We start from the raw sequence: 16,393 nt of genomic DNA, 5'->3' as shown, positions 1-16,393 counted from the left end.
GCGCCCTGCAAATCACTACAGTTGAACTTCCTTTTTGAATTCATCCTTCCTAGAGATCTCGGGCTAATTCATCGCGTAACCAAGCACGCCGACGTCACTTACCAGAACCATGGGATTGAGGGGAAGAACATGCATCTAAGCACCCCAGTTGATCCGGATCGTCCTCCGTGTGGAGGAATCCAAGCTGGTAATTCTTCCGGGTAAATTGCTACAAGATGCCGCTTCTGCCATGTTTGCTAGATAATTTGAACACTTGCTTGAAAGTCTCTTGGACCTCAGACTTGCACACATAATACTCTGGATCGGAGTGCGCAAGATGATTTTGACACTTCTGTGCACCACCTTACTGCCGGTGGTCGCCTTGGCAAACATCGACCGGTATGTACATCTCTACTAAATGTCTGTCAGGCCACCGTTCAACTGACACATCTGACTAAGACAGCGTGTTGTGTCCCAATTCAATGTTGTCCGCAAAAGCTTGATCGATAACAACACCACGCCATTGCAAGTTGGCAATGGCAATTTCGCCTTCAATGTCGATAACACGGGCATGCAGGTGAGTATCAACTGCGAACATACAGCGTGTGTACCTCAAGGCATTCAAGCTGAAGTTGCAAACTTTGACAGACTTTCCTGCCCTTCAATACGCTTTCGAGCTGGGCCTGGCACAATGATTCGCTTCCAACCAATGGGTTTGTCATACCGCGAGGATCTTGAACAGGATAAAATGCTGAGACTAGGTACACCCACAGCGAACAGCTAAGCGACTACACCGGCGTCCCTATGCTGACCCATGGCCGAAACGTTTCCTACGACATCCCCGACTCCAGGCTCCCGCAAGTCTCGCAATGGCTCATCGGGAACCCTAATCGCATCAACTTGGGCAGAATCGGTCTGAAGTACAAGGGGGAGACGCTATCGGCAGCAGCCATTTCTGAACCAAGACAAGAGCTGGACCTCTGGAGCGGTATCATCACCTCGACTTTCAAAGTGGACAGCAAGGCTGTTGAGGTGGTCACACAGGGCGACTTCGCAACCGACGCCGTCACATTCCAAATTGAATCGGACCTCGTGTCCTCTGGCGATTTGACCATCGAGCTCGACTTCCCGTACCCGCCTATCCACACGACAAAGTACAAGTACGAAGTCTTTGCCGGCGTGTACGACTTCCCGTTGAACCACACGACTCGAATCGTCAATAGTTGTGGACGATCCGACCTGGCTCACATTTATCATGAGTTGCAGGAGACGAGCTACTTTGTCAATCTGCGCTGGCCTCATGAAGCGCCTCTTGACCTCTCGCGGGATGAACCAGAGGGCTCTGATAAGGTCAACGCTCATCGATACACGCTTTCTTCTGTCGGTGGTACTAACCAGAGTTCTACTTCTTTGACATTTACTGCGGACTTTTCACCCCAGAAGCAGGATCCCAGGCCCCCGGCTGATGTTCAAAAGGAAAGTATCGCTGAATGGCACGACTACTGGAACGAGGGCGGCTTCGTCGACCTGACCTTATCATCGAACCCGAATGCTACAGAGTTGCAGAGACGCATCATTCTATCGCAATATCATGTCCGCGTTAATAGTGCAGCATCCGGTCAATCACCTCAGGAGAGTGGACTGATGAACAATGGGTGGTACGGTGCGTCTGTCCACTTATGTCCCATTCGAAGAGGATTTCGAAGCTGATTCTGGCAGGTAAATTTCACATGGAAATGGTCATTTGGCACAATACCCACTGGGTGACATGGGGACGAAAGAAGTATTTCGACAACATATTCCCGGAGATCTACGAGACGCTACTCCCATCTTCCCTTGCAAGAGCGAAAGCACAAGGGTGGGATGGGGCCAGGTAGGCTCGCTTCGATTGTAGAACTGGTAGACCTACGATCTGACAGTGCTTGTAGGTGGCCCAAGATGACGGAGCTAGAAACGGGTGTCAGTTCACCTGGTGGAATCAATGGCCTTTTACTATGGCAACAGGTACTGTCTCCAATTTCCTGACGTAGCGCAAATTCACAAAGAAGCATCTTTGCTGACAAGATAGCCTCACCCTATGTACCTGGCAGAACTTGCGTATCAGTCTTCACCGACCGATGACACACTCAAGCAATGGGATGCAGTCTTGACGGCGACTGCTGACTATTTGGCATCGTATGCCTGGAAGAACGAAACCTCAGGGCACTATGACTTGGGTCCACCGTAAGTCTCGTTCTCTTGCAGGTGAGACTGTAGCACTATATGCTCATCATGAGACTCCCAGATCATACGGTGTAACTGAGAATACACCACCTTCACAGACGCTGAATCTAGCCTACGAGGTAAGGACGTTATGAACCCAGCTAATTCACTAAAGCTTCCACCTTACATCGATACAGATCGCATATTGGAGATACGGACTTGATGTCGCCCGCGAGTGGAAGAAGAGATTAGGTCAGACGGTCCCCGAAAAGTGGACAGAAGTAGCCGAGAACCTTGCTCCGCCGCCTCAAGTCGACGGTCTATACGCGGTGTACGAGGGTTTGAACAGCACATGGTGGCAAGACCCAGCTCTCAATGGAGACCCGCGCAGTCTCATCATGATGCAGGGGATACTGCCAGATACCCCGGCCGTCGACCCCGATGTCGCGCTCAAGACGGCGGACAAGGTGTGGGAGGTATGGACGGATCAGAAGATCCGGGGCTGGGGACGGCCGGTACTGGCTATCAACTCGGCGAGGATCGGAAACCCGGAAAGGGCCATTCAACACTTGACGGCCTATGATTACTGGAAGTTTGACGATGCCGGCTATGCTATTCGCGGTGGAGATGGTCGGTGAAACCCTCTCCGACGCCCGTATCGTCGCTGATAATTGACACAGGTGGCACGCCTCCCCCTTTCATGCCCGGAAACGCTGGGTTTCTATATGCAGGTAAGTCTTAAACCTGACATCTGCCTTGAGCAATTCTGTAAACTGACAATCACTAGTCGCATACATGGCCGCTGGCTGGCAAGGGTCAGACGGCGACGCACCCGGCTTCCCTGAAGGAGCCGGATGGGTTGTCAAGCAAGAGGGACTGCAAAAAGCACCCTAAGGAGGCTACGTAGTATCAGTGACTTTGAATGATACATAAATTTCATTCCACTTTACCTCAGAGGGCGTTCACCAGATCTGTGCACGACTCAATAACAATGAATGTGGCCCGGTGACTTTGGTCAACGTATATACTGGATTCCGAGAATTTGCTCTACATGATCATCTACCACTCTCTGATCTCTCCACCAGGTCCAATGAATCCAGGGCTGACCCAAGCCTTCGCGTCCTTAGATAACTCACGAACTTGCGCCTCATCAATCTCAATACCCAAGCCAGGCCCAGTAAGAAGATCAATATAGCCATCCGTAACCTTCCACACCTCCGGGTTATGAGTATAACTCGTCAGGTCCTGGCCCGTGCTATTGTAATGAATCCCCAAACTCATCTCCTGAATCACAAAGTTCGGCGACGCAAAATCAACCTGCGCATTCGCAGCCAATGCAATCGGTCCCAGCGGACAATGCGGCGCCAGCGCAACATCATACGCCTCCGCCATCGCCGCGATCCTTCGCATCTCGGAAATTCCACCGACGTGAGAAATATCAGGCTGCAGAATATCCACACACCCGGCCTCGAGGAACGGCTTCACGTCCCAGCGGCTGTGTAGACGCTCGCCGAGGGCAATCGGGATCGAGGTGAGGTGGCTGATCTCCTTGATGCCGCCCAGGTGCTCGGATAGCAGGGGTTCCTCGATGAAGAGCGGGCGGTGCGGCTCTAGGGCCTTTGCGAGTTGCTTGGCCATGGGCTTGTGTACGCGGCCGTGGAAGTCGACGCCGGCGTCCATGCCGAGGGCTTTTACGGCCTTGACGCGTTCGACGGCTGCGTCGAGGGCGTCGGGGGAGTCGAGCCAGCCGAGGTCTTCTGTGCCGTTCATCTTGACGGCTTTGAATCCCTGTTCCTTGCGGGCTCGTCTGTTGTTAGTAGAAAATGGAATTAGCAAGGCTGCGTCTGAAGGGGCGGTCGGTGGTTTTGTTCACTTACGCCTGCTGTTCCACGTCGTTTGGTCGGTCACCACCAATCCATGCATAGACCTTGAGCTTGTCTCTGACCTTTCCTCCCAGAAGCTGCCAAATTGGCAGGCCCAGCTTTCTCGCTGTTGACTGTCAGTCACAGCATCGTACATAAGGCCGTATCAAGCCTGCTCACCCTTGAGATCCCACAAGGCAATGTCGATGCCTGCCAACGCGCTCATGAAGACTGGACCGCCACGGTAAAAGGTTGTCCGCCACGACATTTGCCAAATGTGCTCAATATCACTTCTTAGGATTAGCAATGTGAAATTCAATGGCTAGGTAAGTAGGCCGACATACTCAGCTTCCATGCCCGAGTACCTCTCAAACCAGGCGTCGAGACAGCCTTCCACGGCTTGAGTGTGGCCCTCAAGAGATGCTTCACCCCAGCCGACGTTGCCCGCCTCATCGGTGATCTTCACGAATAACCACCTGGGTGGTACTCGGAAGTACTCCATCTTTGCGATTTTACCCATGGTGACTGGAGTCTTGCTGCCAATGACGTATGCGAACTTTCGTAAGGGTCTATGAGGAATCAAGGTTTGCGGGAAAAGGCAAGGTTGACAGCTTTGGTTGACTCTGATAGACGCTTCAACCAGCTTACTTGAGGCAATCGTGAGCTGATATTACCACCACAAAGCGGAGCTTGACGGAGTTGAATGACGGGAAAGTCGGCTTGAAGTCCGGAACCTCTCCGACCCGCCTCCTCAGCCGCCTCTCGTCTCCCGATCCGCCTCCGAATCGCATATCCCTCCCCCGTCGGAGAAGGGAACATGGGCATTACCCGGCAAGACGCAGTGGTGGAGAAGGGTGGGATGAGGTGTGCGGGGTTCGGTACACCACCACCCGAGTCTATTGCCAGGGTATGGAGGGGTGGTGCGGGGTCTTCGGTGTAGGCTTTTCCGCTCGGTGAGGATACTCGGGGGGTGACGGACGGAAAAGGTTCACCGAGCCGGTTCGCAAGTTATTGGTGGCTTGCGGAAGTTCTGAAGATCTATCCCCGGTTCTATCAAATTGAGATTACAACGCTACGGATACTAGTTTATTCTCATGGGAATTTCACAATATCTATTATTTCGTGTCTATGCTTGGCCCGCTCTAATCTTCTTCTGCTGTGCCACCCAAGTTTCTACCGCCTTCTTCAGCGTCTCCGGGTCCGACTCGCCAAAGATGTCTTGACCGAGGCGGGCTGGAAAGTTGTAGCGGTGCTTCCTATCCAAGGCGTTGATCTTCTCAAAAACGTCCTTGGGGAGCTCAAACACTAGTTAAAGTCAGTGTCTGTCAGATAGCAAGTATCGACACCAGCTCCTATGATCACGTACCTTCAAAGTTCTTCTCGATTCTTGAGGGAGTAACGGACTTGGGCAACACCACGGTGCCTCTTTGGACAGACCAGCTGATAATGAGTTGCGCCGGCTCCTTACCGAGGGACTTGGCCAACTCGGCGATGGCGGGGTCGTCAACGGCACTGATGCGAATTAGTCCATGCACTTTAGACAATTCTCGGAAGAAACACGGGTATCTGCTGGGCACTCACCGAGGCAGGTTGTAAATGTTGTTAGCGAGGGGGCTGTACGCCGTGACCACAATACCCTGCATTTCCAAATAGATTAGCGACCCTGGAAAGGGGATGCGACATCGGAGATTTTTCCCGCCTGGATCAATTGGACTCACCTTTTCTTTGGACCAGGCAAGGAGGTCGGGCTGCTGCAGGTACGGGTGCGCCTCAATTTGGTTCACCGCAGGCTTGATCTCGGCCTTGTCCCAAAGGTCCTCAATTTTCTCGCGGGTGAAGTTGGAAACGCCGATGGAACGGATCTTACCCTTCTTGACGAGGGCCTCCATTGCCTTCCACGTCTCAATCACCGGGACGTCGATGACGTCGACGGCCTCAGTGACGGGATGCAGGGGGAACCGGGTGGCATCGTCCTTTTTGTTGAAGGATACGGGCCAGTGAATCTAATGCACGACATTCTTGCGTTAGGGGAGGCAGATCAAGAGGGGGGAACGGATGGGTGTAAGGCATGACAGAAAAGGTAAAAGATGCTTACCAGGTACAAGTCAACGTAGTCAGTCTGCAGGTCGCTGAGGGTAATGTCTAGTGCGGTCTCAACATCCTCTGCCTTGTGGTGGGTGTTCCAAAGCTTGCTGGTGACCTGGGAGGAGAGGGACAAGAATCAGCCATCTGATACCCGATCCAGGAAGTAGAAGGATGATGAAACTCACAAAAATATCTTTCCTTGGGACGCCAGAAGCCTTGAGACCTTCGCCGACTTCCTTCTCGTTGTCGTAGACGGCTGCCGCGTCAATGTGGCGGTACCCCGACTTGAGGGCATGCTCAACGGCGTTTTTGACCTCATTGGGCTTGGATTGCTACGGATTTACATGATTAATCAGATGAGAATTCAATGCTAGCTGAACGGCTTCAAAATGCTCACCCAGGTGCCCAGGCCAACTGCTGGGATCTCGTGTCCCGAAAGAAGCTTGAAAGACTGAGCTAACGTCATTGTTGTAGAGCAAGTAAGTAACTGCGGTGATGCTTCCGTGATCGGATGTAATTGTACGGACGAAAGTTAGAGACAAAAGTGCAGTTATCCGCGTGGGTTATTTTGGTCTATCATATGTCACTCCTAACACAAATAACAAATTTCTGAAGAGCTCTTATATCCCCAATTTGAGGCTGTCGTCACTCCCATCTCGCCTGCAAGATTTCCGCATCACACAATGAGGGGTGTCTAACACGGTCCGTTGGCACGGAATTGGCCTTATGTAAACCTCTTTTTCCGGCCTTTTCCTCCCGTCTTCTCTCCCCCCACTTAACTCTGCATGGCTCCCGTCAAGCAAGACGACGTCCGATAGCCGGGACCCGTTCGTAAGAAAACCCCTTGAGACTAAAGTTGCTAGAGACGGTCCAGACGGGATGGTGTCGGGGTGTTCCCCGCTCGGTGGTCTTCTTTGGCGCAACTTGCCCCCACCCCCGCGTCATCACACCCCGAGAACGCCATCGAACAAGTCCCTCGCGGGATTGCCGAGGGGCACCGAGACCGGGTCTGACACGTTTTCCATCGTGAACGTAAATTCCAACGAGGGGTTAACAAAAACCTCGCGACCAAAGGAAGAACATTGCAGCATCGTGATACCCAGAATCGTCAACCTCAATCCCCCAAGTCTCTCTCAAGTGAAGTCAGTCTCTCACAACCTCTAGCTACCTAATTCTTCCCTCTTCCTCACTCACAAACACACATACACATCACAATGGCAGACGTTAGAGTACCACCCACGGGCGTCTTCGTCCCAGTCCCAACCTTCTTCCACTCCGCCTCTGATTCCGCAGGCGCCCTCCAGCCCAAGGTCGACATCGACACGCAAGTGAAGCACAGCGTCTACCTCGCAAAGAATGGCATCCGCGGCCTAGTCCTCCTCGGCTCGACCGGCGAGGCCATCCACCTGAACAAGGCCGAGCGTCACGATCTCGTCGCCGGCGTCAAGAAGGGCCTCGAGGAGGCCGGTTTCCCCGACTACCCTATCATGGCCGGCGTCTTGACCAACGGCATCGACGAGACTCTCGAGTGGCTCGACGACTACGCAAAGGCCGGCGCTCAATGGGGTCTGGTGCTTGTTCCCGGATACTTTGGTACCGCCGCGAACCAGGAGAACATCAAAGAGTGGTACACTGTCGTCGCTGACAAGAGCCCTCTGCCTATCCTTGTGTGAGTTTTGGAATTATTAATTACGGTGTGCGCGCGCGAGATGATATTCGTGCTGATGCGGCCTAGATACAACTACCCCGGCGTCACAAACAACGTCCTCGTCGAGCCCGACACGTACAAGGACCTTGCCCAACACCCCAAGATCGTCGGTTGCAAGATGTAAGTTAATGCACAAAGATTTACTCCGCCTCTACCTCAAGAGCCCTTCTAACGCGATCCCCCAAATCCCCAGGTCCCATGGAAACGTCTCCCTCCACCTCCAAGTCTCCTCCGACCCGCGCATCGACCACTCAAAGTTCCGCGTCTACAGCGGCTTCGGCCAACAGCTCGCACCCATCGTCCTCTTCGGCGCCGCGGGCGTCATCGACGGCCTCGCCGCCTTCTACCCCAAGACGGTCTCGCGCCTCTTCAGCCTGGCGGAGAAGCGCCCCGTCGACCAGGCCACCCTCGAGGAGGTGCAGCGCCTGCAGTACGCCGTCAGCCGCGCCGAGGACTTTATCGGCAAGACGGGCATCATTGGTATCCGCGAGGGTATCATCCGCAAGGCCGGCTTCGGCGCGCTCGAGGGCGGGCGGTTGCCGCTCAAGGGACGCTTGGATGAGGGTACTTTCAAGGCGTTGGATTCGCTCTTGTTTTCGGATATTCAAAAGATTGAGGACTCTTTGTGAGATACACTAGTGGTTTAGATGAGTTGGAGCTGGGAGCTTACGAATTACATGATTGGCCATGATACCAGATATTGAGAGCTTGGCTTAGCCGTCAGGCACTATTTCGGTGCCACGGAAAAGCACACTGCTTGTTTCGCGTGCTTATTTCTGTCTCATGGTAGCGTTGCGCCTAATGGACCTTGATGCCGATGAACCCAGTGCAGTGGCCGGTCTATTCCCCATGATCCTCCTTTCTAACGCTGTCCCTCCACGTTTCCCCACGGCTTCTCTGACGCCGTCTATCCGAGATGTGAGAAGTCTGGTGCGAGTGGTTGTCTGCTTGCGGACTAGGCCTCTGTAGATGAGGTGTAGTCTGTTGGGAGAATGCGTCGACCTATCTACGCTTGTATATATGGAAATATGATGACCACCTTGAAATCTTAACTTGACGATGTCAACCTCTTACCCCAGCCCTTTGGTATCGATACGTTGACCGGTCTGCAATGTCTACCAACCTTTCCTCCGAACGTGCCGATATGCAGCCTTCCGGGCCTCAGACTATAGGGCACGGCATCGACGAGCTCAAGCCGAGTGCGTCCCAATTTGAGACCATGGAAGAAGGCGACCCTCATGAATTCAAGCTTCCCAAGACTGGTGGGGATGTTGCCTTGGCACTCTTCGATAACATGGGCGATGTGCACGAATCCATCGATCCGGAGGAGGAGCGACGACTAGTCCGCAAGGTAGACTGGATGATTCTTCCATATATTTCAGTCTGCTACGTCTTCTTCTACGTAAGTCAAAGTGCCTAGTCCTACTGCCAAGCACCGCCCCCAAAAGGCTTGTTTATGGTAACCAAGATCCATGTCTAACCTGGGCAGATTGACAAAACCACCCTCTCGTACGCTGCCATCTTTGGTATTCAGAGTGATCTCAACCTCAAGGGCACCGAGTATAGCTGGCTATCATCAATCTTTTACTTTGGGTTTCTGATCTGGGCTCTGCCTACAAACTTCATGCTGCAGAAGTTCCCTATTGCAAAGTATCTCGGCCTCAACATCTTTGCTTGGGGTACTTTTCTTATGCTCCAAGCTGCGGCACCCAACTTTGGAGCTTTAGCCGCACTTCGTACCATCAGCGGAGCAGCAGAAGCGTGCGCTGACCCTGCCTTTATGATCATCACCAGGTCTGCAGGCCCCAGCCTTTTGTCAATTTAGATTATCTTCCGCGTCGAATGACGCTAACGGATCTCAGCATGTGGTACACCCGCCGAGAGCAACCCATCAAAATCGGGCTCTGGTACACCGCCAACGGCGTCGGCATCGCCCTTGGCGGCCTCCTAGGCTACGGCATCGGCAACATCAAAGGCGCGCTGGCGTCCTGGAAGTATGAGTTCATCATCGTCGGCACCCTGTGCTGCGCGTGGGGCATCGTCATTGCCGTGTTCCTGCCGGATAACCCCATCACGAGCAGCAAGCTTACAAACCGCGAGAAGAAGATCATCGTCGAGCGGTTACGCGAGAATCAGACTGGCGTGGAGAATAAAACGCTGAAGCTCTATCAGGTGCGCGAGGCGTTCACGGACTACAAGCTGTACTTTTTCTTCATGATTGCCCTGTTGCAGGCGATTGTGAATGGGGGGACGTCTAATTTTGGAACTCTGATTATCAAGGGCTTCAAGTTTTCGACGTGTAAGTCAAAACCTCCTCACCGCTCAGTTATGACGAAATTCTAACATGCCGTTGTCAAGTGATCACGGCGGTCCTTCAAATTCCATACGGAGCCATCATCTTCATCGCCATCCTAGCATGCGTCTTCATCAACGACAGGCTGCCGCCAAATAACCGCTGCTTCGTGCTGGTGCTCTTCTTATTACCCAACGTCGCTGGGGCGTTTGGTCTCCGCTTTGTCCCTGATGACCAGCAGGTCGGCAGGCTAATCTGCTACTACGTGAGTTCTCCCGCAAGTGAACCTCCCGACATGCACCATGCTAACAAGCCTCAACCAAAGTTAACCGGTTCTATCAACGCCTCATTCGTACTTCTCCTCTCACTCCAAACCGCCAACATTGCTGGACATACCAAAAAGGTGGTCACCTCCGCGTGCCTGTTTTTGGGATACTGCGTCGGCAACATCGCGGGTCCCTTCTTCTACAAGTCAAATCAGGCGCCCAAGTATGAGTTGGGTATTTGGAGTATGATTGTCGCTCACTTGCTTGAGGTTGTGGTTGTGATTACACTGCGGTTTCTGCTCAAGTGGGAAAATGATAGGCGGGACAGAATGCAGGGGGAAGTCGCTGAGGTTGATCTGGATGCGACGGCGTTTGGGGATTTGACGGATCGTGAGAACTTGAACTTTCGGTACATTTACTGATCAAGTGTCAGGTCTGCTGACTCAGAGACGTTCTGCCACAAGATTTGCGCTGTGAGTGTGCGGTCTGGGAGCAATTTAGATCACTGAAGCTGGGGTTCATGTTAGTCTCGAAATCGTAGCATTGCCACACTCTATGGCGTAATAATCACAGATATTGCCCTAGCCAAAGTTCCTCAAACTACGTAAAGTAAGTATCAGCGTCTCAAGCCATTCGCATGATAGCTTGCTCAACTCACTTGCAGCTAGAGTGAGATGCATCGCGTGCTGAAGAGTAATATCGTGGACTCACTAATAACGGATAATGATCCCCGCAAAGGCGCGGTTTTAATTCGGACGTACTGAACCGCTGCCGACGCCGGTGCATTTGGCGCCGACAGCTAAATGCTAAAGTCTGCGCGGCTTCACCTTCACCACACCTCACTCAATTCTCATTGCGCTCACCAAGACTCATCGCAGCATCAACTACAACGCCCTGGCATTCACACTGTATTCATCATGTCATCTTCTGCGACTCCCGCAAGACCACCGTTTTCATCTCTCCCCCTAGACCCTGCTGGGCCGCCTGGGAACGCATGGGGTCTGTACGGCAAAGATGACCGCTTAGGGGCGCTGAACCTTCTCACCCCCGCAGTCGTGGCCGCTGCGGCAGCATCTGAGATTCGAACTGGCCAACGAGTATCACTGGATTGGTCATTGAATAATCCCTCTCAGCCAAGCTTCGATCGGGCGCCATTTGAGTCTAGACTCGTCAACCGAGCTCATCCGAGTGGCGAGAAGAGGACCGTCAATGATGATATCTTGCACTTTAACACGCAATGTAGCAGCCAGTGGGACGGCTTCAGGCACTATGGTACTCAACTGAAGGCTGCTAATAAGTGAGCCATATCACTCACTAACTGTAATGACCTAAGGGTACCAGAAAGCCAAGCGATACTACAACAACACGACCCAAGATGACCTGGATAACCCAAAAAACATTGGCATAGACGGCAAGTTGACCTTCGAAACCGTGCATTCATCCTCATTTGGTGACTGACTTATAGCGCAGCTTGGGTCGAAAAGGGCGGCATCGTCGGCCGCGGCGTCCTCCTCGACTACGCCAGCTTCTGCGCCCGCCACGCCCTGCCCCTCGATGCCTTCACCAGCAGCGACATCTCCCTCACCCACCTACAACAGATCGCCGCCGAGCAAAACATCACCTTCCGGCCGGGCGACATCCTCTTCATCCGCTCCGGGTTCACGGCAGGCTACAACGCCAAAGACGACGCCGCGCAAAAGGCCGTCGCGGCGCGCGCCAGCCCGGACTTTCTCGGTCTCGAGCCCACGAAAGACGTGCTCCGCTGGATATGGGAGACGGGATTCGCGGCCGTGGCGGGCGACGCGCCGAGTTTCGAGAGGGCGCCCATCGCGGGTCCGCATACGGCTGTCGGCGGCGTGTGGAAGGGCGAGGCGTGGGAGGAGGAGATGCAGGGCGGTGGTTTGTTGCATCAATGGCTGCTGGGAGGTTGGGGATTGCCCATTGGGGAGATGTTTGATCTCGAAGCTCTGAGTTCGACGTGTCAGGAGCTGGGAAGATGGACCTTTTTTGTGAGCAGCGTGCCGCTCAAGGTAAGTCTTGAACATTGGTTCTTCTCCGGTTCGTTCTTCTGCATTACTCATGTTGGAGGGCATGTTCGCCTTGAAAAAGCGTACTGATGATTTGTTTCCACCTGTAGGTTCCGGGCGGTGTTGCCAGCCCTCCCAACGCCGTTGCCATCTTCTGATCCCAGAGTCACATAGTCTTGGGATGGTCATGCTACTTAGAGTTTTGGCCACGTTTTGTGAGAATAATAGAGTTGCTTTGGTGTTCTAGTCTTCTTCACCTCGGTGTACCTTAGTGTTCGGGAGTGTAATCAATGTGTCAATGTTCCATTTCTGTCCTTCCCCGGTGATGGGATGTTGCTGGTTCGCTTGGCTTTGCTCGGACTTTGCGGCTGGTTGGCGCGTTTGCAGATCCCTGACATTTTCAAAATTAATGGTCTGTCGTCTCTGGAACATAATTCTTCGTCTCTCTGAATTTCGAAAGCTTGGCGAGTTGTCAGCACATCATCGTTTAGAGAGTCCTCTAATTCGAATTGGTCAATCGTCATCTCGTGTTACTCTCATCCAGTCTCAAGAGTCAAGACCCCCTAGCTCTGCTAGCATATGCCATGTAAGTTGGGAGCCCCAACAACCACCGCCCCAACCATTCAACTCTGTATGCCAGTCTAGATGATTCGACTCGGGAGTACCAGGGGAGCCTCCCCCGCAAGGAACCATCCATCACCCACAAGGATCCTAATCCAGACCGGACCAGCAAGGCGAGATCAGGCCTAGGGGGCCACAAAGGAATTAGGAGGCAGACTAGGAAGACGGGGACCGGCCGGGTACCCCGCATTGTCTTCCCCATTCCCAAAAGGATTAAGAATGAGGTGACATTTCCGTCTTTCCACGTCCACCGCCTGTGGTCCCCCTCTCTTCCCCCTTCCCTTCCCACTCACTCGACCATGTTTCCGTGTGTCCAGCTCCAGCAGCAGGATCAGGGGAGTCTGCCGCCAAATTGCTGCCGCACTACGGAGTAAGCCTCCCTCTCAGGGACACGGCAAATGGACCTGGACACCGACCAAGGCGACTCCGGTGTCGGCATCGGCACCGGTAACAACGGCAACGGCAATGCCATGGTGAATGGAATCCACCACCCCGGTGTTCGCCGCCATTCCCAATCACACCATAATGGGAGAGGAGGAGGGAGTCTTGGTAATCATAGTCACGGCAATGGAAGCAAGCACGGCAACGGCAATGGAAACGCATCGTCGAGCGGCAATGGAACCGGGAACGGCCGCCACGGCAGCACCAGCAGCAGCAGCATTCATGTTCACAATGAGAACAGCAACGGCAACGGCAATGGAAATCACAACCAGCAGCTGGCATCTCCGCCGCTCACACATCCGTCGAATCCGACCCCTCTGACGGAGAGCGGAAGACGTCGTCGGCACCGCGACAAGGAGCGCGTCCGCGTCACCCGCGCCTGCGACAGGTGCAAGAAGCGCAAGATCCGCTGCACAGGCATCCAGCCCTGCGAGTTGTGCATCCGCACCGAGTCCCACTGCACCTACAACGCTTCTTATGCACGGGGTCGTCAGCCGCCCGTGGCTACTCGGGAGGATGTCGCCCGAATGGACCTCGATGGCCTCGATGTCTCCGTGTCGGACCATCCCAACGCTGCTGCTGCCGCTGTTGCTGGTGAAGATGCGTTGATGGGCTCCTCCATCGTCGTAGACGTCTCTGACCCCGGTGATACTGATCATCAAGACGAGACCATCATGAACGGCACGAGTCTGGCCGTTGTTGGCAGCGTCGGTCCTGGAACCGCTGAGCCTCCCTCTCGGGCCTCTCCTGAACCTACTCAGACGGATCTCCAAGGTCACTATGTCGGTCCCTCGTCTGGTGTCTCTTTCCTGTTGAGAGTCCAGAAACGCCTTCACCAAGCCGTCTCATTCTCACAAGCCTCCTCCATCTTCACCTTTGGCGATGCACCGCTCCCAGACTTTGACCCCAGCGGCGCCTTCTGCGTCCTGCTGTCCAAGGAAGAGGCCACGACCCTCTTGAAGAGATACTTTGAGTTCGCTGTACCAACTCACCGCTTCTTGCACCGCCCCACGGTAGAAGGCTGGCTGGAGGAGTTCTACGATACCATGGGTGCCATGAAGAGCCAGGAGGACGCACCGGCCCGGAGAGCCCTGCTATTTATGGTGTTTGCTCAGGCGCAGGAGTACATGGGCACCACACACTCGCGTGAGAACGCAGACGCCAGGTAAGTTTCAACAACTTCGCGGAGGATACATCTTCCGTCCCATGTTATTTTACACCGTCATTGTCGCATGCCAATATTCGTCTCCGCAAGAACTAACACATGAGGACCAGCGCTCGATACTTCTTGGCTGCAGATCATCAGCTCTCCAAAGAGAGAGGCGCCGTCCGCCTGACCAGTGTCCAGGCCCGGCTATGCCAGTGCTTCTGGCTGCTGTCACAATCTCGCATTAACCACTGCTGGAGCTTGTTCGGCACCGCAGGACACCTTGCTCTCGCCATTGGTCTGAACCGCAACAGGCATGCGGACCCGGCAGGGGGTTACAACTATATTGAGCTCGAGTGTCGCCGTCGCACATTCTGGTGCGCTTACAGCCTCGACAACTATCTCAGCGCTGCACTTGGACGTCCACGAACGTTCCATGATGAGGACATTGATCAGGAACTCCCGTCGTGTTCAGAAGACGCGGATCTCCATGCAGATCACATCACACCCCGTATGGGACGTGGCCAGTCTCTCATGCTGGCTCCGGTTGCTCATGTCAAGTAAGTTTTACCTCTCATTCCCTCTCTCGTGCATAGTACTGACTTCAGTCCAGGCTCTCACGGATAGTGAGCATGATCTTGCGTGACCTCTACTCTATAAGACCGTCGTCGTTCTCAAATAGATGTGCTCTGGCGGCGAAATACTCTCAAAATCTGAAGCACTGGAGGGCCGAAATGTCGCAGTTCTTGGATGATGGCGTCAACACGGCATTACTCATTCCCATCTTCCAGCGGCAACGCAACGTGTTAAACCTGGCGTACTGGCATGCTATGATCCTCACACATAGGCCCTTTTTGCTGAGTAACTTTGCCCGGCTACAGCGAAACGGTAAAGCCCGTCGGAAGAGTGTGCCACACAAGGACCAGACGGAAGAAAGCGTCAACGCCTGTCTCGACGCTGCGATGCACGTTGTCGACACCGTCAACGATCTTATACAGGCAGGGCAGCTATTCCGTGCTTTTTGGGTAAGGCCTGATCAACAGTCTTCATTGAAACCCCCCTGCTAACTCCAAGCCACTTGTAGTTCACTTCCTACTTTGCCTTCTCAGCCGTCGTTGTTCTCTATGTATATACCATCCAGCAACGGACAGCCCCGACAGAGGCATGGCAGGCCTACTTCAACGCGGCATGTCGCTGCCAGACGCAACTAGCCTCGCTCGCCGACAACGAGTCGACGCTAGCGGCGCGATACTGCCTCGTTCTCGAGGAGCTGAGAACCGAAGCGCTTCGACAGACCGAGCGACACCAGAGCCCGGCCATAACCCATCAGACGGGACAAAATGGCGGACAGATCCCCCGCGCCGCTATCGTTGCTTCTGGAAACGAAGATGTCCAGCCGCAGCATGAGCAGCATCACCTGGCCAATCTCAACTTCCCTGATGTGGGACACGCAGACGAGTTTGTTGGGTTTGATGCGAGCCCGAGCAGCTCTCTGGCTGACATGACGAGTTGGGGTCAATTTGACTCCATGGTATGTAGTATCCCCATGCCTCGAGGCAAACTCCCCTTGTCAGCGTATTGATATTTGTGTTAGGTCACTTCTGGATTTGGAGGACTCGAAGCTTTACTCAATGATGACTCTCTACGATTCTAACGACTATTGCTGTCAATGTGCTCAAGTTTGGATCCGGGTCAATATGTCAGCTATTTTTATTGCATCTTGCAATCCCTGCGGCGTCCAGGGATGCGCGGAGTTCATACT

General features: G+C 53.7%; 7 protein-coding genes across 7 annotated transcripts; 5 read left to right on the top strand and 2 right to left on the bottom strand.

The window, feature by feature from the left end:
- Positions 1–316: 316 nt before the first annotated feature.
- On the top strand, positions 317–3,075 carry CTAM01_15422 (uncharacterized protein; the record flags this gene model as incomplete). Its single annotated transcript, XM_060531419.1, has 11 exons — positions 317–378; positions 439–556; positions 628–692; positions 753–1,642; positions 1,699–1,852; positions 1,908–1,983; positions 2,048–2,202; positions 2,264–2,321; positions 2,379–2,811; positions 2,862–2,912; positions 2,969–3,075. 11 exons carry the CDS (start codon positions 317–319, stop codon positions 3,073–3,075), a joined length of 2,169 nt encoding a protein of 722 aa, XP_060374021.1.
- Positions 3,076–3,240: 165 nt separating this feature from the next.
- CTAM01_15421 (mandelate racemase/muconate lactonizing enzyme domain-containing protein) lies at positions 3,241–4,563 on the bottom strand (the record flags this gene model as incomplete). Its single annotated transcript, XM_060531418.1, has 4 exons — positions 3,241–3,988; positions 4,059–4,170; positions 4,224–4,333; positions 4,388–4,563. 4 exons carry the CDS (start codon positions 4,561–4,563, stop codon positions 3,241–3,243), a joined length of 1,146 nt encoding a protein of 381 aa, XP_060374020.1.
- Positions 4,564–5,169: 606 nt separating this feature from the next.
- CTAM01_15420 (aldo/keto reductase) lies at positions 5,170–6,594 on the bottom strand (the record flags this gene model as incomplete). The annotated part of the gene is made up of 7 exons (XM_060531417.1): positions 5,170–5,348; positions 5,410–5,555; positions 5,625–5,680; positions 5,762–6,046; positions 6,139–6,243; positions 6,314–6,460; positions 6,526–6,594. The coding sequence occupies 7 exons, from the start codon at positions 6,592–6,594 to the stop codon at positions 5,170–5,172; spliced, it is 987 nt and encodes a 328-aa protein (XP_060374019.1).
- A 748-nt stretch (positions 6,595–7,342) lies between these two features.
- CTAM01_15419 (dihydrodipicolinate synthetase) lies at positions 7,343–8,465 on the top strand (the record flags this gene model as incomplete). Its single annotated transcript, XM_060531416.1, has 3 exons — positions 7,343–7,797; positions 7,864–7,956; positions 8,030–8,465. The coding sequence occupies 3 exons, from the start codon at positions 7,343–7,345 to the stop codon at positions 8,463–8,465; spliced, it is 984 nt and encodes a 327-aa protein (XP_060374018.1).
- A 482-nt stretch (positions 8,466–8,947) lies between these two features.
- Positions 8,948–10,817, top strand: CTAM01_15418 (uncharacterized protein; the record flags this gene model as incomplete). The annotated part of the gene is made up of 5 exons (XM_060531415.1): positions 8,948–9,238; positions 9,326–9,630; positions 9,699–10,135; positions 10,195–10,394; positions 10,455–10,817. The coding sequence occupies 5 exons, from the start codon at positions 8,948–8,950 to the stop codon at positions 10,815–10,817; spliced, it is 1,596 nt and encodes a 531-aa protein (XP_060374017.1).
- A 495-nt stretch (positions 10,818–11,312) lies between these two features.
- On the top strand, positions 11,313–12,580 carry CTAM01_15417 (uncharacterized protein; the record flags this gene model as incomplete). The annotated part of the gene is made up of 4 exons (XM_060531414.1): positions 11,313–11,667; positions 11,729–11,810; positions 11,861–12,425; positions 12,533–12,580. 4 exons carry the CDS (start codon positions 11,313–11,315, stop codon positions 12,578–12,580), a joined length of 1,050 nt encoding a protein of 349 aa, XP_060374016.1.
- An 861-nt stretch (positions 12,581–13,441) lies between these two features.
- CTAM01_15416 (fungal specific transcription factor domain-containing protein) lies at positions 13,442–16,285 on the top strand (the record flags this gene model as incomplete). The annotated part of the gene is made up of 5 exons (XM_060531413.1): positions 13,442–14,649; positions 14,760–15,191; positions 15,245–15,656; positions 15,716–16,162; positions 16,226–16,285. 5 exons carry the CDS (start codon positions 13,442–13,444, stop codon positions 16,283–16,285), a joined length of 2,559 nt encoding a protein of 852 aa, XP_060374015.1.
- Between the last annotated feature and the right edge of the window lie 108 nt (positions 16,286–16,393).

Source organism: Colletotrichum tamarilloi, assembly GCF_030869305.1.
Source record: "Colletotrichum tamarilloi strain Tom-12 chromosome Unknown Scaffold_161.1, whole genome shotgun sequence".
NCBI lineage: Eukaryota > Fungi > Ascomycota > Sordariomycetes > Glomerellales > Glomerellaceae > Colletotrichum > Colletotrichum tamarilloi.
The sequence above is the reverse complement of the archived record's forward strand: the minus strand, read 5'-3'. Positions and strand labels throughout refer to the sequence as shown.